We start from the raw sequence: 24,370 nt of genomic DNA on the forward strand, positions 1-24,370 counted from the left end.
AATAATAAAAACAAAGAAAATACTAAGATTATTGCTCATTTTCAAATATCTCAAACATTTTAGTATCATTAATTATCCGTTAGATTTTGATATATTTTTGTTAAGTATCACGTGACTGTCGAGACCATTTTACCCCCAACAGACACCCCAAAGTGAAAAGGTATCTCTCTCCTGGTGTTATATTGAGAACATGTACAAGAAGAAGAGAGCAACCCTCTTCTCTCTCTCCCTGGCATTTCTTTTTTGCGTACCATCAGAACTATCTCAGCTCTGAAACGAGGGAAAGAAAGCAAGCAAAGATGACAAGAAGTGGGAACCAAAGGCGTCCAAGATAATATCCCCCAATGTTCCAGCCGCCGCTGACCCTCCATCTTCTCGTTCCGCCACCGTACAGCCTCAGTTTAGTGGAGAAGGACCGAGGCCGAAATGGCCTATCCGTTTTGAGGAGGTCTTTATCTCTTCCCTTTTAGCCATTTCTCTGGTTTTGCTCAATTGGGTCACTCCTTTCTTCCTCTTCTTCTTTTCTTTTCTCTCAGTCTCTTTTGGTAGAGATTAATACATTGTTGTGTTGAGAACTGATTCTTGATATAAAAAAAGCAAACAAAAAATTTGAGTGATGCTGAATAATTAATCTATTTGTCAACTTATGCAAGCAGGCTCCAGTCAGAACCGAAGGCATTATTGATGAAAGAATCAAGCGACTCTTTTGCACAAATTTCTACTATAGTTTGGTAGCATTACGTAATCACAGTTGCACTCCTTATCATCTTCAGAAGTGATGGAAAAGGACCACCACCGGAAGGCAAAGACACTGTTTCTGATGGCACAGTCTACAAGCTCTCCTCGGCTTTCTCTACTGACTAACCCATTCAACCCTCCAAAGGTGATGCTGGAGACTTCCTGCTTCAATCTCAATGTCAGTCTTACACAGGCAAGGGAGAAGAAAGCCAATTGCTGCCTAATAAGTTCCTAACTTACTCCTGGCAGGTGTTAGTTCTTTCTTTCAGGGCAAGTGGTCATCTGGATTATGATGCGAGAACCATTCTTCTTTCAATTCAAAGCCTTTTGGGAGGTAACAGTGAAGCTTTATTAACTGCACCTTATTTTTTTTTACCGTAGTTGATGGGTTAATATAATATCATGCTCCATCTTTAGCTGAAAATATAAAACAACAACTATTTAAATCTAAGTCCATTTCCCGTTAACATTCAGGTGCTAAAAGTACGATTGCATTATGACATAATTCGTAGCACAGTTACTACTATATTGTTTTATGCAGAGTACAGGAAGGTGGTGATGAAGCTCTACGAACTTGTATAGCTTTTGTAGTGTACGTTGCAACATTGTGTTGCAGCTATTAATCCTCACTCTTCTGCTATTATTGCACTTTTGGCTATATGTGGCATTGTCGCATTTGAGCTATATTGTTCACCTCCCAATGTTGTCATTCCCTTTTCTCTGGCAGTTAGCAACCAGGGCAAGTTGTTAGTTGATCTTCCTCAATCACTTTTCTTTTATTTGTGAGCATGGGAAGCAATGCCAAACAGATAAAACAGTAGGGAATTAAGGCCTTAGTTTAAGACCCTCTAAACTAAACTGGTTCAGTAATTAAATATTTTTTTTTCATATTTAATTAAGTTTACTTTCTATAAAAAAAATTAAAACTAAGAAATAAGACTAACTAATAAAATTCAAAATAAGACACTAAATGGCATATGATATATTTTTTAAAATTTATTTTTATCGATTGTGAGCTCAAAGGTTATATAGGCTAAATATAAATAAACGGATTGAGCAAGAGCATATAGTATTTATAGCGGAATCAATACCTTGGTCGTCGTGTCGTATAGTTGTGAAAATGTTGGTTGGTTTTTAAATTTGGACTGCAATTAATTGCCGGCCATTGGTGACGGACTTAATAAGTAGTAGTAGTAGTAAAAGGAAATTTCGTGCTATTTACTTTAGCAATGGAGATAAAATAATTGGATGGTACGAATTCCCGTACCGGAGCTGCACATGATCGGATGCGGCTTTTTCCACTCTTATCCCACCGACCAATAAACTAATAAATGAGTAAGCTTGACTAGAATATTCGCTCTCTCTCCTTATTGCAGTACCAAATTAGGCGATTAAAATAGACAAAATTCGAATTATTCTTACCAAATCCAGCAGAACAAGAAAGCGATCAGTATGGAGTTCCAATTATGTACAATTTAGCTCGTCTCTCCGTCTACCGTCGATCTCTCTTCCGATCCAGAACGAGAACTTACCGGAGAAAAGGGAGACAGAGAAGGAGAAGAGTTTGGGGGGATCACCCGATCTTGGTGAGGGCTAAGGCGGAGGAGGATCCATTCGCCATCATGACCTTGAACTCCTCGAACGAGATCATCCCGTCGCCGTCGCGATCGACGCCGTCGATCATCCGACGGCACTGCGCCACCGTCGCCGCCTCCCCGATCCCTCGCAGGACGCGGGCGAGCTCGTCGGCGGAGATGTTCCCGTTCCGGTCGAGGTCGAAGACGGAGAAGGCGTGGCGGAGGTCCTCCTCCACCGCCGCCTCGTCGCCGACGGTGCGCGTGTTGAGCTCGACGAACTCCTCGAGGCTGATGTAACCGTCGCCGTCTGCGTCCGCCTCCCGCATCATCCGATCCACCTCCTCCTCCGTCGCCTCCGCGTGCCCGAGGCTCTCGAACAGCGCCGCCAGCTCGGATCGCGAGATCCGCCCGTCGCCGTTGGAGTCGAACTTCTTGAACACGCGCTCCATCTCCTCCTCTTCCGGCACCGCGCACGGCGGCGGCGGGGTCGACGAGCGGGATGTCGACGGCGGGGTCTTCGACCGGTTCCGGCGCCGGAACAGGGATCGGATCTTGCCCATGGAGAACAGAAGAAAAAAGGATTGGATTGGATTGGATTCTTGTGAAAGAGGATTTCCTTTGGTTTCTTTGGGAGTAGAACCGAAATCCAAGACGTGTATTTATAGGAGGTTATGGGAAAGGAGGGGAAGTTCTCGAGAGCATCGCTGAAACGGCGGAGTGGACTGCGGTTTCTGTTAGCCTTCATCGTTAGAGAATGGATTAATACCGGTAACGTTACCGCATTTAATATTTAAATTTTCTAAAGTAATATACAAAATTTTAATCGTAAATACTTTATTACAAATGTGCAATCCACTATACATATCAAATATTATTATTATTATTTTAAATTAAAATAAGATTTTATTATAGTTGGACTCGGGATGAAGGCAGTTAGTTTATCGACCGCCATGACGACTTAATAAATTGACCGAACGTAATCCAGAGCTCGGGGAAACGCCAGAGGAGCAAAGCGCGTGAAAAAGGGTTGGGGGGGGGGGGCGGGGGGGACGGGGGGAAGGGAAACGAGCCACGTGGGACCCGGGAGAAGTGTGGGGCCCATCTCACGTGTTAACAGCGGAGACCACGAGCCTGGATTCGAATGGTGGTTGGCGGGACCCACGCATTTGCGTGCTCTTGGAGCGAGAAATCACGCGGTGAGGTGGACATTTAGGCGAAATAATTTATAATTAGTGTTTAATAGCATTATAAAGTTTCCAGGAAATTGCCATTTTTTTAATTATTTTAACTCTGCAGCAGCTTTTTTATTTTTTTTTAAAATAAAAAAAAAAATTAGGAGTCTAATACAATTTGAAACTTAAAACACTAAACTATGTCTTCTTAGCGCTGTTGTGATACAATATACTTAGTTTCACATTTAAAATTTAAATTATACTAAACACTTATACAAAATCTAAGCCTTTTGTGCAAAACCTCTTTTATGTTTACTGCGAAAATTCTTTAAGGAGTTCTTGTCGTTTTTAGTTATATAATTTTTAAAATAAAAACAGATCTTTTGTCCCAATCCATCCGTATCTACGCCAAAAACGAGATTATGAGACCTATATAAACCCATAAACAAAAGGGCTTAAATCTTTCTTAATTTTAATTTGAGCTACTAGTGCCCAATTTAGATTTTTAATAAGTTCCACTTGCTAAATGCGTCAGTCAGTGCGAGTTTGGTATATTTATAATCTCATATTTAAATTTATAAAAATAATTAGGATGAGACTATAATTAGTCAAAAGTTAAAAAATTAAAAACAAAAAAACTCAGTTTGTTGCATTACTCAATCAACTTGACTAACTCGAAATGCTCGTGTCCTACAAGTTGGCATGAGTCCTTACTCCTTAGACGAGAGTCATGATCAATGAGATCCATATGATGGCGTCGTGATGCAAGATTCCAGTGTTCTTCCACTGGATTTGGACCTCATTTTACGCCAAGAATCTTTTAAAAAGAAGAGGAAAAAGAAAATAATTTATTCCTCGGTTGGAGGATCCGATTCTCGAATGTATGACAAAACGTGAATTGTGATAGAGTGCTGATTCAATGCTACTGACGAGCATCGAATAGATGTCCTTCGCTTCCTTTTGGAAAGTAAATTGTTTTAGTTTTATTTGACATTTTATTAAAGGAGGTTTTAATCGAGTATGGCATGAACCATTTTAATGTCGTTCTAATTTGTATATATTTAGTATTTAATAGAAAAAAAAAGAGAGAGAGAGGAAATCCAGATTTAAATGATGCATAAGAAATAATTTTGTAATTGGTCGTCCATTAGAGGGGGCAATTATTTTTAAGTTTGGGCCTACGTATTTGGGCCGAATAATTTTAATTGGGCCATAATTTTAAGTTAGGGCAACATGGGCCAATGTTAAGAGGTTGGGATTCTCGGTTGTCCCTCCGCTTTTAGGCTCGACTTAAAATTAATTTTAAACTTAGATTTAAGTTCAGACTTGGCTTCGCTCAAACGGAGCTTAGCCCGAACTAAGCCTAAGAAGACGAAGGAGTATATTTTCAAGCCTTAAAACAAAGCTAGCTTTAACTTTGGCTCGATCTAATAGTTCTAAATTATACATAATACACTGTGATAAGTAATTATTTACTTATTTTACTAATATAATGGTTGTTCATAGGGATTAAAATTTTGAAACTAAATGCATTTATTTTTTGTACTAAAAATTAAATAACCTATTTTTGCTATTCTAAAAATTAAATTTTTTTATGCAAATACCCCTAATATAAGGAGATTTATACCTTAACAATTCTTATTCCTGTTCCATTAACAGGGGCGAAAGTCAAAAGAAAGAATATATAAGAATAATTTGTTTAGAATGGAATTACTTAAAGCAGCCAGCACAAGAACTATTTGGCATCTTGCAGCTCATAGACAAGCAAGAACAGATGGAAACAGGATGCAAGAGGACTAATGAAACTAAGCAGACAAAACCTTTTAAAGAGTTGGAATGTTGACAGGAAACCTAACCCTACAAAGACAAAAACTAAAATAAAAACATATATTAGGAACAAACAATTAATTTGATTCAGCCTTATCTAAACTAAGTCACCATCCCCTATCTTACTGGAAATCAATGCCTGCCCTAACTCCACAATCAAAGGATGCAAGAATCATTCTTGCCAGCTCCACCAATAAATGCATTTGAAATTGTCCATCCCATTCACACCCACTAATAGATTATGGTCAAAAGTTACACCCCAAGAAGAAGGAAAGACAAAAAAAAAAAAAAAAAATGAAGTAATTTCTTCCACTTACTCTAAGGCCGAAAGTTACTAAGATTGTTGATTTTGACCTTTGTGTCGAAAACTACCGACAAAAATTTAATCCGCTAAAAGTATAAGTAAATCAAGAGAGCAGAAGTAATTATGATCATCTTCATAAAACCCAAAATTTAGAGTAGAGATAGAGCACCATGAAAGTTATGAACATGAGAAGAAGAAGAAGAAGAAGAAGAAGAAGAAAGTTTATAGATATTTGTCTAAAACTATAAAATATAAATTTATAGATATATAATATATGGGGGGATATTTAAAACCTCCTGCATCTCCAAGCTGAAACAGAGAAGAGCGGTCTGTCCTGCCAGCAAAGAAGGAAGCATCCGGCGGCGTCCTCCTTGACCTTATACCCGTCGCACCCAAACCCCTGCAACACTCGCCGGGCATGCAGCATGGCGTAGTAGCTGAATCCCACCTTTCCGAACCCCACCATCTCCATCCTCTTCACCCACCTCTCCAGCCTCTCATGCCTCTCCCTCCTCTCCATCCCTTCGCCCACCAGGATGTCCTTCACCTCCTCGCCCAGTAGCTCCTTCTCCACCCTCGCCCGCTCCGCCGAGTGCCTCGGCCAGTTCGATTCCAGGCTGTCGAACAGGGCCGCGTAGAAGTTGATCGACTCGACGAAGCGTTCGACGAAAGTCCCCGTGTTGTGGTTCGCTTCCTGCTCTGTTACTAGCATGATCTTGGGCGAGAGGCTCCAGAGGGAGGCCAGGAAGATGTCTAGTTTGGAAGAGGGGAAGGAGGAGGAGGAGGTGGAGGAGGATAGGACTGAGTCTGGGCTCGGGAAATGGTTGGTCATGAGGCCAACTTGGTCGTTCGAAGCGAGCAGGCGGTGGAGTTGGAGGGTGGCGTTGATGGCCAACGCCTCGCCGGTCTTGACGCGAAGGCTTTCGACGTCGAGGTGGTCTAGTTTGCTGTGGATTGGGTTGAACTGGAATGGTATGTCGAGCTTCTCGGCTTCGCGGGTCAGGCAGAGCGCGACTTGGGAGAGGACCTCCTTGTTGTCATGGACTCCGGTGATCCGTAGATGAGGTGGGCCTTCTTGGCGGGTGGCGAAGAGGCGGAGGAGCTCGAGGTGTTGGGTTGGGTCGGAGACGTCGAGGTCGATGATGTGGACCATCTTCTCGCCTTCCATCGCTTCGAGGATGGCTTGGTTGGACACGGCCGCGGCGACGCGGACGAAGGGGAGGAGAGTGAGGAAGTAGCGCCGCGCCGCCGCCTGCGCGGCGGCGGAGACCGAGGTGGGGAGGAGGAGGGAGCGGTAGAGGCCCCGCCACGTCCGGCGGAGGACGGTGCGCGCAAGGGCGTCGGAGAAGCACGCAGCGATGCGCTGCATGGCGTCGCCGGCGGCGCATGAGAGGAGTGAGATGTGGTCGAGGAACGCGTCGGCGGCGTCGAGGTTCCCGGCGGCGACGTGGTTGGCGCAGTTGACGAGGAGGTGGATGAGGTAGAGCCCGCGCTCGTCCGAGCTAAGGCTCTGCACCCACGGCGACAGCGGCATCTTCGAGAAGGACTGCAACGGCGAGGAAGAAGACGAAGTGGTCGACGACGAGGCCTCGTCGCGAGCCATCCTCCTTAAAAAGATGCAAGCAAACTTTGGAAGGGGGAATAACCGAATAGAATTCAATGCAAAAGCGCAAGAAAAGGAGCAATTTTTGGAAACAAAGATGGCAACACAGCAAGCACACCAGCGTGCTAATATAACCCTTACAACTCCAAATTGGGTCTTCACGAAACCTCCATGGGATCCCAAATTAAATGTGAATAGGGAGGGAAAGGCAAGAAAGAGTACATGCTTTTCTCCTCCTCCTCTTCCTCCTCACCCACAGAAAAAAAGTCTCAACTTCCTGTTTTTTTCTCCCATTACTCCAAGCGACAAAAACGCACAGACTTTGTCTCCATTCTCTTCCTCCTCTCTCTCTCTCTCTCTCTCTCTCTCTCTCTCTCTCTCTCTCTCTCTCTCTCTCTCGCTTTCTGCACTACATTCGTCTCATTCGCTGGATAGTAAGTAATTCGACGTATTAATTACTACCTTCCGATAAGCACTAGCATTCGTTGGATAGCGCTTTGTCTTGGAGTAGGGAGGAATGGGAATAGGGGGGGGGGGGGGGTAGGGGGGGGGATAAGTTATTCCTTATCCTCGCAAACTGACAGCGAGTTGCTAACAAAACAAAGCGCTTCTCCTTAATTACGTTCTTGTCTGCTTCTCTCTGTAGATTGAGAGAGGGGGGGGAGGGGGTGACATGCACGCAGCTCTTTCCGTTTGTCGTTTCTGGTAGCACAACGGCTACTCGAGTAGTGGATGTCTTGTCTTTAGGAAGACGACAAATTTGTTACAACCGGATCCTCTTGAAACACAACTGTAGAATTTACTACCAGCCAGAGTTGGAAACGACTCTTCTATATTTCTGGGGCCCTTCAAAGTTTTGGATAGTATTGGATTCAATTATGCATGTCTAATTTTACATTTTAGATTGTTCTTTTTTTTTACAATTATAAACTTTGTGACGCCTAATTATGGTATGATTGATTAATTAACTTTACCAAATTTTTACTTGGCAAAAAAAGACTCCATTTTTAATTTTTAATTTTTAAAAAAAAAGAAAAAAAAAAGGGAAAGAATTTATTGCCTTGCCGCCTCATGTGAATCCTAATCTTTCCTATAATTCCCCGGAGGCCCGGACTATACCAGGTCAGGAGGAGTTCCACACTTTCATACCACACCCACTGTTTTTGTTTACTGTCTGCAGTTATGACATTATGACAAACAGTTGGTGGTCACGAGGAAGAGGTGGCGAGGTACCTTGGAATTTTTGACAGAAGAAGACAAGCGCTTGCGTTCCGGTCAGCGTTGTAGAAGATTTTTAAGAACTCCGCCATTTGGTTGCCAAATACTGCCACCAAGAAGGTTAGGAGAGTCGTAACAACAAAGGTCGGTGGGGAGGCATCCACTCTCTTCTCTCTCTTTCTACGTTTAATTTGTACGCTAGCTTGCGTCCTTCTGGGTTCTCCAAGGGCGATGATTTTGTTCTCTTCCTCCCTCGCTTCCGGTAGAAGAAACCAGGAGAGAACCGGACTAATTGGAAGAAAGAGTCGGTGGAAATATTCAAGGATGGGTGGCCGCGGGACAAAGTGCATGCGATCGGGGAATGAGTAAATAATAATGGTCGAGAGATGGGAAGAACGTTGCTCAAACTCAAATTAATAGCGGTTACAAAAGGATTTAACAATTTAACACTACTTAGTGGGCTTGCGATAGCGGATTGCGACTTGCGAGTCCAAACCCAACTAACTTGGATCTTGATATAGTAAGTACATGTGTGGCCCGGCCCGGAAATGATTAGAGAACATGACCCCATTTATTTAATAAATGAGTTAATTAATAAGTCAAAATTTAATATGAATTTATTTGAATAATTAACAAATTGTAAATAGTTAATATGGATAAAAAAAAATTGAGTTATTAATGAATTACACTTGTATGTATGAGTTAAATTGGCTGAAATAATAAATATGAATGTGACCCATTTAATCATTTTGGATTGCGCAAATCGACTTAATTATGACATGATCCTAACGATATTAAATATAACTTAATTAGCATACTGTCCTCCCTAACTCCCTTCTTCTCGTTAGTGTCATGCTGCTTAGTGTGGCATTAACGATGTCATTTTGATATGGGGCCATGAGACTTCGATATTTTTTTCCCTTGTGTTGTTGCTAAGGCTGACTTTATTGAAGTTTTTTTTTTCTGCCTCGTCAGTCTCTTGTTGCGTTCTTCCTCTAGTGCTATCAATGATAGCTAAGTTAGAGGCTCGTTTTTAGAGATATTGTTCTATCTCCTCCATTTGAGATTGTGCATCGATGCTTATAGTTGTTATATTATTCTTGATATTATGCTTTTATTATTGTTCGGCTTAATTACAACAAAAGTGTGGAGCTTGTATCTAACATAGTTGTCTTGTCTAACTTTTATCTATTTGTATTTTAAGATAACATTTAGTTCATGCATAAAAAGTAATTATTTATAAATTAAATATCTCTTAAATATATTTTATAATTAAACACTCATTTATATATCACACGATAAGTTATACATAAAATTTTATTACAAATAGAGGGTGCGATAAAGTTATATATATATATATATATATATATACTTATAAACAAGATTTTAATTATTCGTATAGTAACTAAATATAAATTAATAAATAAATTTATTAAAAATAATTATCATATTTTAGAAAGAAATATTAAAATATAAAGAAGAGATGTATATAAAGTTGGAAGGATGAAAATGGTAAACAAATTTTCACTCTCAAATCCTCACATCACATATTCACATGTATTATATAATATGTCACACTTTCTTGGCCTCCCACAATCCCACGTGAGTCATGTACAAATTACCTAAACAATAATTTACTTCTCAAAATTTCCACTCACACCACATAAAATTAGCCCAACTATATCTTTTTTGTCATCGTTGAGTGATAGCAAATACGAAGCTTCCAGGAAGCTCACTTCCCACTCCCTCCCTCCTTTTAACTCTCCCCCATCTCTACCCTTCTCCTTCCCCTCGCCTCAACCCCTCTCGATCCGTCCCTCTTTTTCCCTCTCAGGCGCCGGGCGCCGTCATGAAGCTTTCCGTCGTCCCATCCCTCTTCGGCTCCTCCAAGAACTCTTCTAAGAAGAAGAAGAAGACCCACTCGATCTCCCGAGCCGACACCCCGTCCTCCGGATCCGCCGCCTCCTCCGACGACTTCACCCCCAAATCCGTCCTCCCCTCCGGCGATTTCTCCTGGTCTTCCTCCTCCGATCTCAAGATCTCGCGACAGGATATCGAATCGGCCCTACGGCGCCTCTCGCCGGAACCCCCGTCGGAGGACGACGTGGCGGCAATCATTAATGATTACGCCAGCTGCGTCTGCGCCGGGGTGGAGGAGGAGGAGCTCCGGGAGGCGTTCGCCGTCTTCGACGCGGACGGCGACGGGAGGATCTCGGCGGAGGAGCTCCTCGGAGTCTTCGCGGCGCTCGGGGAAGACGAGTGTACCCTCGACGACTGCCGCCGTATGATCGATGGGGTCGATACGGACGGTGATGGCTTCGTTTGCTTCGATGACTTCGCGCGCATGATGGACGGCCAGATATGAGGAATAGTGATAGACGGGTAGTGATGGATTGGGAAATTTAAATTTAGCTATTTAATATCAACTGGGAGGGAGGGAGGGAGGGAGGGAAGGATCCCAATTAATTAAGGGGCTTAATTAATTGTATAAATAATTCTTTTATCTTAATGGGGGAGAACACTAGTCCATTTTCTATCTCCTCCTTTCTCTTAATAGCCATCATTGTTGAAATTTGAACACGAGAGGGAGAATTAGGGAGGGTTGCGTGCGTATACTAATTGGATTATGATTTCTCTTTGATAAAATCCATTTCACACGTTACCCGAGAAATTTCTCAGCTACTTTTTGGGTACCTGCCGTTTGTGGTGATCTTAGCAAGTAGTCGTTTTACACTTGGCTTGTCATCTTACGCCACATTTTGGGTAATTTACTGACCTATCTGCTCGTTTCAAAAAGAAATTACATTTTACCTTATTTGGTTAGGGTTAAATCTATTATAATATTGATACAATAATAATATACATATGTTTAGTATATTTATTATATTTTTATTATTTAATATTTAATCGGTATTATTTTAAATGTACAATGGTTTTCTATCTAATAAGTATTTTAAAATTTGATAAAAGATGAAATAATATAAATAAAATTATAGTGGGGAAAGTAAATTTAGACATAACGACAGGAGTAAAATATAATTTTTCTCTATAAAAAAATAGAATTAAATTAAATTAAAAATAGATTATTTTTCATATGATATTTGGTTGTTTAAAAAAAAAAGTGATGAAATAAAATAAAAGGATGTTTGATTATAATAGTTGGATATATCTCATAATATAAAATTATAGAATAGAGACATCCAGAATAACAAGGTTTGTTTTATTATAGTGTGATACCGAGTCTCCAACTACTAACCATATTCAAATGGACAGCTAAGATATAAACACGTACATCATCCCTGTTTGATACGAAAGAAATAAAATAACGAAATCGACTTATTGATTCATGATTTTTTATCAACGCCATATATCTATGATCTATCCATCTATGTGATAGGCTAGGCTAGTATGTAATATATATAGACCATTTCAGCTCAGGAAGAGGTCCATTAAATTGTCCAACTGTACGTCCTGTAGTTGTCGGTCTTCCTGCCATTTTACTTGGTAAACTTTGGATAATCCATTCTTTCTCTTATCTCAGCTACGTACGTATACATATACTCGATCATAATCTCTACCATTCTCAGGCCATCAGCTGGCTCAGAAGTACTCCTTCTTCCTCCTCTAAACCAATCTCTGTAGATCGATCTCTTTCCTTCCTTCTGTAGCTAGCTACCTACGCTGCTTGTTTGATGGTCTCCATAGTCATCCTAGGCGCCATGGCCGGCCTCAGCCACGAGCTCAGCAAAAGGTTGGAAGTCGGCTTCTATCGGCACACCTGTCCGTCCGCCGAGGCCATCGTGCAGCGCGCCGGAAGCCAAGCCGTGGCGCAGTATGCCGGACTCGCCGCCGGCCGGGATCATCCGGATGCACTTCCATGATTGCTTCGTTAGGGTACGTAACTTAATTAACATGCATGCCTGGTAGGAAGTAATTATTTTATATACGAAGTATTAATTATTTCTTAATTAACTCGGTCCAGGGCTGTGATGCTTCCGTACTCGTGGATTCAATGCCCGGAAACCCCGCTGAGAAGAAGTCGATAGCAAACAACCCGAGCTTACGAGGCTTCGAGATGATCGACGCCGCCAAGGCTGCGGTGGAAGCCGCCTGCCCGAAGACGGTCTCCTGCGCCGACATCATTGCCTACGCCGCCCGCGACGGAGCCTACCTCGCTGGTGGGATCGACTACGCCGTGCCGACCGGTAGGCGCGACGGGAGGATCTCTCGCGAGTTGGAGGTCCTCGCCAACCTACCCTTCCCTACCTTCAACGCCGAGCAACTCGTCGTGAATTTCGCAGAGAAGGGGCTGAGCGTAGAAGAGATGGTGACGCTCTCCGGAGCCCACTCGATCGGCCGCTCGCACTGCTTTTCCTTCCAGAGTCGGTTCTACAACTCTAGTTCCGCTCAAGTGCAAGACCCTTCGTCGGACATTACCTTTGCCAAGTATTTGAAGACCGAGTGCCCGAAATCCACAACGGGAAGTGGTGGTGCTGATCCGACGGTGGCCCTCGACGCTGCGACGCCGGGTAGTCTCGACAACTACTACTATAGGAACTTGTTGAAGAACAGGGGACTGCTGACTTCCGATCAAACGCTGCAAGCTAGCTCATCGACGGTGGACATGGTGCGGTTTAACGAGAAGGAGAGGTCGGCGTGGGCCGCCAAGTTTGCGGCGGCAATGGTGAAGATGGGCTTCATTGATGTGCTCACCGGAGGGCGAGGGGAGATGAGGGAGAGCTGCCGGGTTGTGAATTGTTAGGCGCGGATACTCATGAAGTTGGTTTAGCTACTGCATGCATGTGTATTAAATTTTTTTGAGATTCTTTTAATTATTTTCCTTCTAAATTAATGGAGGGCAAAATTTGTTTGTTAATGTGTTGGAACTTAGAAAGGAATCGGTGTAATCTTTTTTCTATATATATATATATAGACTTCTTGGGCCCATATGGGCCTAGTTATGCTTGGGTCGGGTGCGAGCAAGGAAATCCGCATCCGATACCAAAGAAGGTAAAGAGCGCTGCTGCGGCGGAGGGAGGAGGAGAAGACAAAAGGATCGAGATGGCGCGTGACTCAGGCGAGGACTTCTCAGTGTTGGTGTTGGCCTCCGACCTCGGGGTCGACGCCCGGTCCCTTCTCTCGTCGGAGGAACGCCGCCGTGCGTCGGAGGGGGACGAGGGCGGCGGCGGCGAGGTCTGGCACGACTGCCCCTCCCTCCTCGCCGGCGACGAGGACTTCTCTGATCTCGAAGCTTTGCATGCCTTCAGGGTGGAGGGCTCCGATAAGTCCGGGAATCGCATACTTCGGATCGTTGGGAAGTATTTTCCAGGTCCCACTACCATCTCTCTTTCTCTTTGTAGTCACGCTAGGGTTAGGATTTCGTGATTCGTGGTTAATTGACCTAACATTAGGATATTTTTCTTGGTTTGGACATAATATGAGGATTTTGAATAGAAAGTTTTGATCTTTGTTCGATCTCCTTAGCGTTTCTGTATCCCAGTCTTATGTTTAAGCTAATTTAATCGTTTCATGCATAGAGACTGCATTAATAAACGTTCTTAATTAGGTATGTTCGTCGGGTTTATGGAGCTGTTTCAGAAATGGCAGAGCATAAGGCTCAAGGCCCAGATGGATTTAGTATGAAGTTTTACCATCAATATTAGGATTTGGTGAAAAATGAATTGATGAAAGTGTCCCGGGAATTATATGTAGGAAAGGGTGCACTACACTGACTGAATTATGCAATGTTGGTGCTGATCCCTAAGAAAAGTGGAGCTAAAAGAATTTGAGGAATATAGACCTATCAGTCTATTAAATTGTAGCTATAAGATAGTCACTAAATTACTGACCAATAGACTATGTAATGTGATTGGAGATCTTATTGATGATTATCAAAGTGCTTTTATTAAAAAAATATTCTAGATAGTATGGTGTGTGTGTGCTAGGGGTGTAAATGAGCCAAGCTTGAACGAGCTGGGCCTAGCTCGGCTCAGCCTGATAGGGCTTTTTTCTCAGCCCGAGCTCGAATCAAGCTGGATAAGGCCGGCTCGATATCGGCTCGCCTTAGGCTTGGTAGCTCGACAAACTGTTTCATGGCATTATAGGATTTTTTTTTTCCAACAAACGAACTCTCTCACAAGACACAAGTCGCACAACTATGTCAAATTATTAATAGTGAATTGAATTTTGGCTAAAGGTTACTAAAGAAATTGATGAACGAACCAAAAAACCATTATAGGATGGAAACAAAGATTGAGATCTTCCTACTTTCTTTGTTGCACATGTCTTTTGGAATGGCCAGGAGATCAATATACACAGAAAAAGAAGACCAAAAGGACAAGAAAGCATTATGTTGTTTATGTGAAAGAAAGGAGCAACATGTTAAACTTGCCATTAAGTGAAAAAAAGGTTACATTTGCCATGAGAGGCCAACCTCTTGTTCCTGTTCTTTCTTTGTTTGGGGACAGAGGTCCTGCAGTAGGTAAGAGCACGCACAAGCACTTGACCGGGGTGGACCAACACTTCTACTCCTCTATTGGAGAAGAGGTGGGTGTTCACGACAAACTCAGTTGATGAGGCAATACTCAAACTACCCCAATGCCACTTTGACAGAGTGCTCCGCCATCCACCTCTGTATCATTTGAGACCATGTAGATCAGTTTTTCCACTCCCGCCATCATGTTGCTGTCATATCCAAAGTCATTGTCTTTCTTTCTGTCGGATATAAACGTTTGGATCTCTTCCAATAGAGAAGATGAGGGAAGAAATGTGGACAGCGATACCACGGCTTTTTGGCACAGGGCTGGCCACACGAACTAATAGCCAAACCGGAGGATGAGAGGAGTGGCCAGTGATTTGGGGATTTTGGAAGATGTGATTTGGGCAGACGTATCGAGTTTAGAAGAGGATATTAGGGCAAGGTGGGTTTAGGTTTTTTAGAGAGAGATATAGCTATCTTTGTATTTTTTGGATCTAGATCCAATGGATCATAATAACTCAAGTCATTACATATATACACACATACACACACATATATATTGAAACTACAGTAATGAGCCCTAATCGAGCTGATGTGGGTTTGGCTCAGCTCGGCTTAAAAGTTTTTGCTTAAAAGTTCCAAAATTGGTCCACATGTCTTTACGTTTCCAGAATTTCACTAAATGATTTAAGTTTTTTTAATTGTTCTTTTATGAAGTAATTTTAACTATCTAAATTGTTGTCCTCTTGGGTGTGATTAACAGATGAAAAGTAGTGAGTAATTCTCTTTGTATTTATTTTTTTGTTACATGTTCTTCCTTATCTAAAGAAATCGCCTTTCTCCCTGATTTCCAGCTCCAATAATTAGCGGGGAACGACTGAAGAGGTATGTGTTTCACAAGATACGCACTGAGTTAGCAGAAGGTCCATTCTGCATTGTGTACATGCACAGCACCGTGAAATCAGAGGATAACAACCCAGGAATGTCCGTCTTGAGGTGGATATACGAGGAACTTCCTTCTGAGTACAAAGATAGGCTTGAAGTCCTGTACTTCTTGCATCCGGGGCTCCGGTCTAGGCTAGCTGTTGCTACACTTGGACGCTTGTTCTTAAGCGGAGGGTAAGTAGTTTCTATTCTGGCTCTCAAGTTTGTTATTTCTTATGGCATGCTTACGCCTTTTCAGCTGAACTCTGAAACATGAACATGGAAATTATGAGAAAAATGGTGACAGAGTTATAGCAAGTACATATCTATATTGAGACCATTTGGCTGGTGTGCGTCATTACCAATGCATTTGATATGATTTGAAGTTTCACAAATTACTATGAAACTAAAACAGAAAATTATATTTTCTGATCAGGTAATCCTATAGCTAAGACCTTTAAAAACTATCGTTTCTGTAAGCAAGAAACCTTGGCAAGTAAACCATCTAAAGGACTTCAACTGTTGTTTCTATTAATTTCACTATATAACTCATGGAGGAAAATGAGACATGAGGCTCCTGCTACGATGGTTTGGCCAGGGCAAATTGCATACATTATACAACCATAACGCCATTTGCTAGTCTCTTTTATGACTGGGGAGCCTTTAATTCATTTAAGTGACAATAGGGAAGGGCATCCCAAAGTCTTCACCCATGCATGGGTTGGAGTGTGCAAGAAATATGCAGCCTTGGTACCTTTTACTGGGGAGATCGGTTTTACTCGAAGCCTCAAACCGCATAAGCGGGATGGACAGTGGCAACCCTTTTCATTGCAGTCAGCTCTTCTTCCCTCAATATCTGTCATGACATTTACAAAACTACTGGAGGCATTTGGAAGTACAGGTGTCCTAAAATTTAGGGCAATCACTTACCCTCACCTACCTTTGTCTCTAATATGCGTCTTATGTAATTGTCTTGGTTATACCCAATTCTGTCAGTTACATAAACAAATCACATTTCATCACGTACCATTTAACTCTTTGTAGATTGTATTGGAAAATCAAGTACATCAGTCGGTTGCAATATCTATGGGAAGACATAAAGAAAGGACAGGTCGAGATTCCAGAGTTTGTTCATCAACATGATGAGGTTCTTGAGCATAGGCCGTTGACGGACTACGGAATCGAGCCTGATCCTCTCCATCTTACTGAGGTGCCATCCTTGGGTTACTCATTTGAAAGGTATGAAGATAAATGGTCTTCTCGTCCATACATGTGATGAATTCTACTCGGTGAAAATCTCCATATCAACCTGATGTATATATAAACAACTGTAGCTTGGGGAGTGGTTTCTGTATTGGCCTTTGTTGGCCCTTGTATTGTATGACAGCCTTTTTATTGAACATGCAATGACATTTTTAAATAATGTGCATTCAATACTTTTCTATCCATTAAGTAAAGCTTTTTAACTTTTCAGGGCTATCTCAACTTTATGAAATATTGTGTTCAATGTTCATATGATCTGTAGTATTGCTACTTACGAATCATTATTTTTTATATCTTACATCATGATTGGGTAAAATGCTGGCGAGACTGGACTCCTCTTTTTGCATCTTTAGCTAAAAGAGTAAGACGAACTTAACTATATTTATCACGACTTGTTCGAGAAACCAAAGAAGTACAACATATTAACAGAAATTTAGACAGAATGGAGGGAAATGTTAAGTTCAATAGAATTAATTGCCTGAAAACTTGTTCAAGCTCAACAAAGAGAAGTAGAACTTGTGCAGAATTTTAGTCCATTCACAGAATAAAAGGAAGTAGCACAACTCAAATTCTGGAAAATAGAAGAGTCATCATTTCCTTTCCTTCGCTCTCCTGTTACTATTACCTGAATTGTGACACTCGCTTACCTGCTCTGTCTTCAAAGGCGGTGGCAAAATTTCATGGAGATACTGCACAACTCCATGATGTGTTCTTTGAGATGCAATGTATATTAGAAGGCTCATTTATAAGTAAACATAGCACTTAGTCTTCCCAAAAGTAAACTAATTAATAAGTAAACATAGCACTTAGTCTTCCCAAAAGTAAACTAATTAATAAGTAAGCATAGCACTTAGTCTTCCCAAAAATAAACTATTCAAGCAGACTGAAGCTTTCTATTGTTCAATACTGAAATGATTCTCTCTATATACGTCTATTACAAACAATAGATCAGCATGTAATATTTGAAGCATATAATTTTTCAATCCTTGAAACTTAATAATTGTTAGATGCGACAGGCAGCATCGTTAGATAATCCTGAAAAGATCTAGGGCAGGTAAAGTCCCTTGCAAGCACCTTCAATTATCGGCACATCAATCACATGTGCTTAATCATTTGCAGAAGATGAGTCAAATGTTAGTAACTATGTCTAGGAAAGTTCTTGGGAACGCTTTGTGGCAGCAAGAACAGCACTCATCAGGGTACCCCGAAATGCACCCTTCTCCAATTCTTGAATCCCAGCAATAGTTGTCCCTGCTGGGGATGAGACCTCATCTTTCAGCTGCCCTGGATGTTTACCAGCATGTTTTACCATGGCTGCAGCTCCAAGCACCTGTACAGAAGAGAATTATACATTAGGGCCTACTTACCAGGATAAGAGTCCTTTGTCAACTTTTCACACAATAAAAAGCTATATGGAACCTATTAGTATGGCTCAACATGTTACAGTTACACAAGCCATGCAAAAAGCAGACCCCGCTGGAATTATAGATCGATAAAGAATAAGGTACTTGCCAGAGGAACAACCTAAGAGTCCTTTTCTCAAATGGGTTTGAGGAGGCACTTGTAAATAGTCATGAAGCTAAAATTGGACCTATTAATCATATGTTTGACAATTGGAAGTGAAATGATTGGATGAAAGATTTTTTATGGATAAAAAAAGAATAAATCCAGAGTTAAGCAAATAATGGAAAGAAATTAAACCAGCTAAATATAGATGATACAAAGAAAACTGTCAGAAATTTAAGAGAGAATGATAGAGGATGCAACATCTACTGAAGATCCGGACTGTTGAAAGTGATTCAATACCCATGTTGTGTATGTATGTTTCATACAATTTCTAATGTAGATATATTCAAATCTGCTGAAGTTTGATATCTAAATTCTTCTCCAAATGTATAGATCATGCAACAATATATTGCATGCTTTTCAAATTTAAGGCTTGTTCTGTGGACATTGAATTAGGTTGCTAAGACACTAAAAAATATAGTATCATTATTTATGATAAAGATATAAATTTTTACAGTCTTGCAATTTGATATTCTAGCATTAGCATAAGTTGGTACTCGGTTCTCCTATACTAGATACAGACAATTATGAAGTAAATTGAAGCAAATAAGCATCAAATATAATAGAAATGAAGAAAGAAATAATGACTTGTAGAAAACAAATCACTGATTTTCAAAATAATCAGTTTTCTACTTCTCTTATATACCTCAAAACTATGAACGAGCTGTACAATTTTTGAAAAAGCAGACAATTCAACTATTTGAAATATTGCGTAAATGATCTGGTGAATCATTTGTGCAAGGAAGAAGTCCTGAATAACAACAGATATTGAATGAATGAAGAGACTATTGCAAATATGTCCTTGAAACTTAAAAGCTACATAGATTATCATTTATCTTTCAAAATATTATAGCTGAACTGTGCAATAAATAAATGGATGCACTAGTACATACCGTCTGAGATGCTAGACCAATAGCAAGATCTCGAGGAAGGCCAGCAGCGACCCCACCATCAGCCAAGGCTTCTATAGCTAGATAAATGAAAGCTGGGCCACTACCACTGAATAAATACAACATGATAAGTTACACTTGAAATAGTAAATTATCAATCATGTAGTCACCTAATCTCTACAAGAAAACAAGCTATTTATTGTGTCAACAAGTGGCAGTTCTGCAATCTGCAACAAATAATACCTCAAGCCTGTTACAGCATCAAAATACTTTTCATCAGCTACCCACACACTTCCAATTGCACCGAACAAACTGGTTACACGTTCTTCATCTTTCTTTGTTGCCATTTCCCCCATACACATGACTAAAGAGAAGCAAGAATGTAAGAAGTCGCAGAACAGAATGTTCTAGTGAAGCACAATGTCTCAGTTCACCTATTCCAGGTGAGGTCTTCTGCCACTCTTCTCCACAAAAGAGAGCATGCAGCACAGGAGCCAAGACGGCAAAAAGCCTAATTTTCACCTCATAATGGCTGAGGCCTCTAAAGGTAGAAACACATATCTAAGCTACACCAAATTCAGTTAATTTCTGATCTAATGGTTGGCTTTAGTTGATATAAATAATCCCTAAATATAGGAAGATTCAAATTAACTTGATTAGTCCAATTAATAATTAAATCAAAAGAGAAGGTAGGGATTCACGCCTATACCAAAATTTGTGCTAGAAAAATCTCCATGGTATGATCTCTCTGGCTAGAAAGATCTCGGAGGAAATGTCCTCCAAATTTCAAGAATATGAGCCAACTCACTAAAAAAGAACGTTTGGGCTAAGCCAAGTTAGTGCACAAAGAGAATGCCGTTCCACCAGTGCTTACAAATATTGCTTGTTGTCTTCAACTTTTTTGTCTTTTCTATTGCTTTCTTTTCTATTCTACTTTAATCAAACCACAATATCAACCTAGCTGCTTCTACGATCATTAATTTCATCTCAATCTTCCAAATCCAAATGTCCGATCTTGAAACTGTACATCTACGGTCATATGTAACAGAATCAGGTTCAAACAGTCAGCAGAGTTATTGCAGGTTCACACAGTCTGTATCTCTGACAACTCATCAAGGAAAATCGGCATTGCTAGTTTTGTTACTATATGATGACTAGATAAAGAAATTGGATCGAGTAGTTATCTCTTACCAGATGCTGCTTGACCAACAGCTGAAGGAGTATTTGGCATTACCCTAATGACTCGCTGCTGACCAGACCACTCCTGCATGGAGAACATAAATAAACAACACATAATTACCATATACAGAGGACATGCTGATAGCTTCTCATATAAATATAAAAAAGTTAGGCTGAATGTTTTTTCACAAAAACAGAAATATAGACCGGTGAAGGATAGCAAGCATATTTTATGACAAAGATGCTTGATTAGAGAAGTTCAGAAGAAGCGAAAACTAATGCACAATTTGTACAGCTGTATGTATAAGATGTTACGGATCAAGTAAGGGAAATTTGATTCTCTATGCATATGCTAAAAGCCACAATGGAACCCATAAATGTAACTAAAATGTACAGATGAAAAATATACTATTTGCATACAACCTGCAAATCTTTCATTCTTATTCCTGCAGCAATCGAGACAAGAACTTTCTCTTCTGAAAAGAAGGGCTTTAACTCCAGAAGAACAGGTTTAACTGCAATTATTTGTGAGTATGCATCTAAGAGAAATTATGTGGAATATTTCACCAGAGGAAGGTAAAAAAAGCAGTCTTACAAAATTCCTTCAGCAAACAACCATTCGTTAAAAAGAAATAATTTGCAATCTTAAAGCGAGCTCAATGGTGCATTTGCACAAAAAGGTCTTTTTGTTTTTAAAATAGTAAAAGTAGACGATTGTATGCACGTCTTTTGTATAAATTATGTGCATTTTATTATAAAAAAGATACGTATTTAGCATAAAAAATAAACGCATTCAGTTTTAAGAGTCCAATTCTACAATTATTAGAATCTAAGAATTTTTTTCTGCAAATAGCCTCAAGCTGAATATGATGTTTCTCAAAACAGAGGGTGGTCCACTTATCGGCTTATCAGCCATTTATGTGAGAGTTGTAACACCAGAGCGTGAAACCAAACACATATTGTAGATTTCAGAGACCCTTTCATTTAGCACCTTAATAACTATGGGGTTTGAAGGAGAGGGCCTTGAGAAGCCAGGTCCTGTTCAAGCTCATGTTATTATAAGCAAGAAAACTAAACACTGTTCAGAATCAGCGTATCATTTAGTGATAATTGATTACAATGAAGCCTCAAAAGCCTTCATAAACATAGGTTCTGAAAATCAATAACACGGCCAGTTGACGGGCAATAATGGTTCACATCTTTAAACAGTAAAATTTAATTTTTCTGAGTCGTAAGATTCAAAATAAAATTGCCCAGGCTCTTCAGCTTTCTGGAAAGATGATATTCCACAAACAACCAAAATGCTGGCATCTAGAGGACCTTAAAATCAGATTCTTGATGAAATTTCAATCTCCTAAACTTTTCCGTCTCATCTGAGCAGACGTTTAATCAACACAAAATAGCTCAAAATGATAAACAATTCAGTTGAATCTGTCTGATTTTTTAATGCATCAGGAAAATGCCAACATCAGAATAAGCTTCTTTTGAGAACTGATGGCCAATGTAGCCTCAAATTTTAGTACAAAGTTGGGATATAAAAAACTGGTGATATCAGTGCAGATACTTTTTTTTTTCTAGAAGCAGACTTTTGTAATTTGAAATCCAGAAATACAAAATTGAAGAAAACTATTTGTTGAAGGTTATGCAAGAAAGCTTACCTATTTGAGGTTTAACAGATATGACAACTACGTCACTGTCATCAACCACCTATTAATGAGGAAAAAATGACAAGCTCAGAGGAGTTAACGTAACATAAAAAACCGGAAAACAATTTACTACAGTGGAATTAAAAACAACAACCACAAACCCTTTAATGAGACCCTAGATCTTGAAAAACAGAACTCCTCTAACATGCTAAAGCTGGAAGATGCTAAGCAAATCATAACTAGCAAAGAGAAATTAAGAGATACAACTGGAGGCCAGCTGACTATCTTCGTTGTTGACAATGAAAAGCAACTACTTCAAAAAAAATCACTCCATAATAGATTAATAATGCATAATATGGTATCCTTGGAACATTTCTGAATCACCTCAATTGATTTTCACATAGGTAATCTTCTACGGTTGCTAACCCCTAACTTGTATTGAACACACTTAACTTCTTATTATATCTTTATTAGTAGGCTAGTAGCCTCTCATCAATCTGGATATTTCGTCTTGGCAACACTGAACTTTTGCATATGTCGTATTGCTATATGATATTCATATAATTCATTAGTCATGCTTTTGACTTTGACATAATGTCAGACTATCCAGCACAAATACAAACTCCTTGTGTATATTCTATCTCTAAAACTGTGAACATCTGAGATATTCAAACGTTTGGCAGTATAACAACTAAATCTACTGACAATCTTCATTGACAAGTCTAACATATTTCTATGATTAAAAATACAAACTTGGACCACATTTCCACAACCAGTTCATCAACGTCCACAAATCAGATCATTAAAAGTATCTCAAACGATAAACTGACGTTGCCACGAAAAGATCGAATTTTGTCGACAGCTGCATGCTTCATCGAGATTCTTGAAATGAGATAAAGAAAGCTTTTACCTGGGCATTGGTGTCGAACACGTGGACGCCGAAAGAATCAAAGACGGCGCGACGATCAGCGCGGGAGGCGGCGGTGCGGATGCTGGACGGCGGGAGGACGGCGGACTTGGCCACTCCTCTGGCGATGCTCTCGGCCATGTTCCCCGCGCCGACGAACCCTAGCTTGAACACGTCCGGCGATGGGGTGGCAGCGGCCGCCATGGCGGCAGCGGGAGATCTATACCTGCCGCGGGTGAATAAGTTTGACAGATAACCTACGCCTCCGTCTCCTCTATCAAGGATACAAGTGCGGAATAAGGACTTATTCCCGTTCTTATTGGAAATCTAATTGTTACTCTATTTTTAACGGATTAGTTGGATATGAATGTGGATAATAAAATATAAAATTATATTCAGATAAAATGGATAATAATATATGAATTTAATCTTAAACAGATTTAAAAAAAAATTAATCGGATCTTAAATGTATTTGAATACAAATTAAATCTTAAATAGAGTTGGATACAAATTGAATACCAACAAAACCTTAAAACAAATAAAATAAGAAGTTAAATAGATTTGGAAAATGAACGAATTAAAATATATCCACATTTGAGTATTGTACGAGTTAGAAAGTTAGAGGATATACAATATACTAATAAATATTTGAATAATTCATATATAATAGAATGCGGTTTATGGCGGCTTAAAAAAGTAGAATAAATTATAACTAAATCCCATTAGGAGAGCTAGAAAATTTAAAAAATTTATTAAATATTAGTGAATTTAATTTATATGTTTGTTGATAAACAGATATTCGAATCCGAATTTAGGTCTCAATCTGTATCGGAATAAAATTTATAAATCCTAATCTTTTTTCCTTTTAAATTTTTATCCATATCAAAATTCGAATTTGTTTTTCGAATATTATCCTACCTGTTTTTACCCCTAGGCACATCCCATCTATATAGATGTTATAAAATTTAGGAAAATTATTTAAAACATCTAACCTTCGCATTTTTTTATACATTTTACCTCAAAAATATAATAATGCTCAGCATAAGGTTTTTTAAAGAAAAGATGATAAGTTAGTATT

General features: G+C 40.1%; 6 protein-coding genes and 1 pseudogene across 8 annotated transcripts; 4 read left to right on the plus strand and 3 right to left on the minus strand.

Annotated features, from left to right (window-relative positions):
- The first annotated feature begins 169 nt into the window (after positions 1–169).
- LOC140780770 (ubiquitin-conjugating enzyme E2 20-like) lies at positions 170–1,969 on the plus strand. 2 transcript variants are annotated; one of them, XM_073126525.1, is made up of 4 exons: positions 170–448; positions 657–916; positions 988–1,072; positions 1,280–1,969. In XM_073126525.1, exons 2-4 carry the CDS (start codon positions 779–781, stop codon positions 1,318–1,320), a joined length of 264 nt encoding a protein of 87 aa, XP_072982626.1. In that variant the 5' UTR covers positions 170–448; positions 657–778; the 3' UTR covers positions 1,321–1,969. The 2 variants fall into 2 exon arrangements, with proteins under 2 accessions (XP_072982626.1, XP_072982627.1); XM_073126526.1 differs by having other exon boundaries at positions 179–448; positions 657–883.
- Positions 1,970–2,135: 166 nt separating this feature from the next.
- LOC140780769 (probable calcium-binding protein CML10) lies at positions 2,136–3,053 on the minus strand. Its single transcript, XM_073126524.1, has one exon. The coding sequence runs from the start codon at positions 2,873–2,875 to the stop codon at positions 2,312–2,314; it is 564 nt and encodes a 187-aa protein (XP_072982625.1). The 5' UTR covers positions 2,876–3,053; the 3' UTR covers positions 2,136–2,311.
- Positions 3,054–5,731: 2,678 nt separating this feature from the next.
- LOC140781455 (scarecrow-like protein 3) lies at positions 5,732–8,798 on the minus strand. Of its 2 annotated transcripts, none has more exons than XM_073127422.1 (2): positions 8,455–8,798; positions 5,732–7,225 (listed from the first exon to the last, which is right to left on the minus strand). In XM_073127422.1, exons 1-2 carry the CDS (start codon positions 8,787–8,789, stop codon positions 5,905–5,907), a joined length of 1,656 nt encoding a protein of 551 aa, XP_072983523.1. In that variant the 5' UTR covers positions 8,790–8,798; the 3' UTR covers positions 5,732–5,904. The 2 variants fall into 2 exon arrangements, with proteins under 2 accessions (XP_072983523.1, XP_072983531.1); XM_073127430.1 differs by lacking the exon at positions 8,455–8,798 and adding an exon at positions 7,363–7,647.
- Positions 8,799–10,139: 1,341 nt separating this feature from the next.
- On the plus strand, positions 10,140–11,110 carry LOC140781478 (probable calcium-binding protein CML36). Its single transcript, XM_073127462.1, has one exon. It carries the CDS (start codon positions 10,289–10,291, stop codon positions 10,802–10,804), a length of 516 nt encoding a protein of 171 aa, XP_072983563.1. The 5' UTR covers positions 10,140–10,288; the 3' UTR covers positions 10,805–11,110.
- An 898-nt stretch (positions 11,111–12,008) lies between these two features.
- LOC140781465 (peroxidase 5-like) lies at positions 12,009–13,315 on the plus strand (annotated as a pseudogene).
- Positions 12,428–17,264, plus strand: LOC140781472 (uncharacterized). The gene is made up of 3 exons (XM_073127452.1): positions 12,428–13,768; positions 15,772–16,036; positions 16,886–17,264. Exons 1-3 carry the CDS (start codon positions 13,291–13,293, stop codon positions 17,115–17,117), a joined length of 975 nt encoding a protein of 324 aa, XP_072983553.1. The 5' UTR covers positions 12,428–13,290; the 3' UTR covers positions 17,118–17,264.
- A 696-nt stretch (positions 17,265–17,960) lies between these two features.
- On the minus strand, positions 17,961–23,655 carry LOC140786191 (pyrroline-5-carboxylate reductase-like). Its single transcript, XM_073134447.1, has 7 exons — positions 23,296–23,655; positions 22,398–22,446; positions 21,163–21,254; positions 20,752–20,824; positions 19,804–19,924; positions 19,564–19,669; positions 17,961–18,434 (listed from the first exon to the last, which is right to left on the minus strand). Exons 1-7 carry the CDS (start codon positions 23,494–23,496, stop codon positions 18,252–18,254), a joined length of 825 nt encoding a protein of 274 aa, XP_072990548.1. The 5' UTR covers positions 23,497–23,655; the 3' UTR covers positions 17,961–18,251.
- Positions 23,656–24,370: the final 715 nt, after the last annotated feature.

This window comes from Typha latifolia, chromosome 1 (assembly GCF_019914945.1).
Source record: "Typha latifolia isolate L0001 chromosome 1, TyphaL0001v2, whole genome shotgun sequence".
In the NCBI taxonomy this organism is placed as follows: domain Eukaryota; kingdom Viridiplantae; phylum Streptophyta; class Magnoliopsida; order Poales; family Typhaceae; genus Typha; species Typha latifolia.

Bases quoted from the DNA above. Each gene is read 5' to 3' on its own strand.
- LOC140781472 (XM_073127452.1), top strand. From the start codon at position 13,291: ATGGAGGGCAAAATTTGTTTGTTAATGTGTTGGAACTTAGAAAGGAAT. The intron at 13,769-15,771 runs GTCCCACTACCA...CCTGATTTCCAG, and splicing joins CGTTGGGAAGTATTTTCCAG to CTCCAATAATTAGCGGGGAA. The intron at 16,037-16,885 runs GTAAGTAGTTTC...AACTCTTTGTAG, and splicing joins CGCTTGTTCTTAAGCGGAGG to ATTGTATTGGAAAATCAAGT.
- LOC140781455 (XM_073127422.1), bottom strand. From the start codon at position 8,789: ATGCACTTTGTCCCGCGGCCACCCATCCTTGAATATTTCCACCGACTC. The intron at 7,226-8,454 runs GTACCTCGCCAC...CATCTTTTTAAG, and splicing joins CTTCTGTCAAAAATTCCAAG to GAGGATGGCTCGCGACGAGG.
- LOC140780770 (XM_073126525.1), top strand. From the start codon at position 779: ATGGAAAAGGACCACCACCGGAAGGCAAAGACACTGTTTCTGATGGCA. The intron at 917-987 runs GTCAGTCTTACA...TACTCCTGGCAG, and splicing joins CTTCCTGCTTCAATCTCAAT to GTGTTAGTTCTTTCTTTCAG. The intron at 1,073-1,279 runs GTAACAGTGAAG...TGTTTTATGCAG, and splicing joins AATTCAAAGCCTTTTGGGAG to AGTACAGGAAGGTGGTGATG.
- LOC140786191 (XM_073134447.1), bottom strand. From the start codon at position 23,496: ATGGCGGCCGCTGCCACCCCATCGCCGGACGTGTTCAAGCTAGGGTTC. The intron at 19,670-19,803 runs GTATTATTTGTT...GTATTTATTCAG, and splicing joins GATGCTGTAACAGGCTTGAG to TGGTAGTGGCCCAGCTTTCA. The intron at 18,435-19,563 runs GTATGTACTAGT...TCTTCTGTACAG, and splicing joins TTGGTCTAGCATCTCAGACG to GTGCTTGGAGCTGCAGCCAT.
- LOC140781478 (XM_073127462.1), top strand. From the start codon at position 10,289: ATGAAGCTTTCCGTCGTCCCATCCCTCTTCGGCTCCTCCAAGAACTCT.
- LOC140780769 (XM_073126524.1), bottom strand. From the start codon at position 2,875: ATGGGCAAGATCCGATCCCTGTTCCGGCGCCGGAACCGGTCGAAGACC.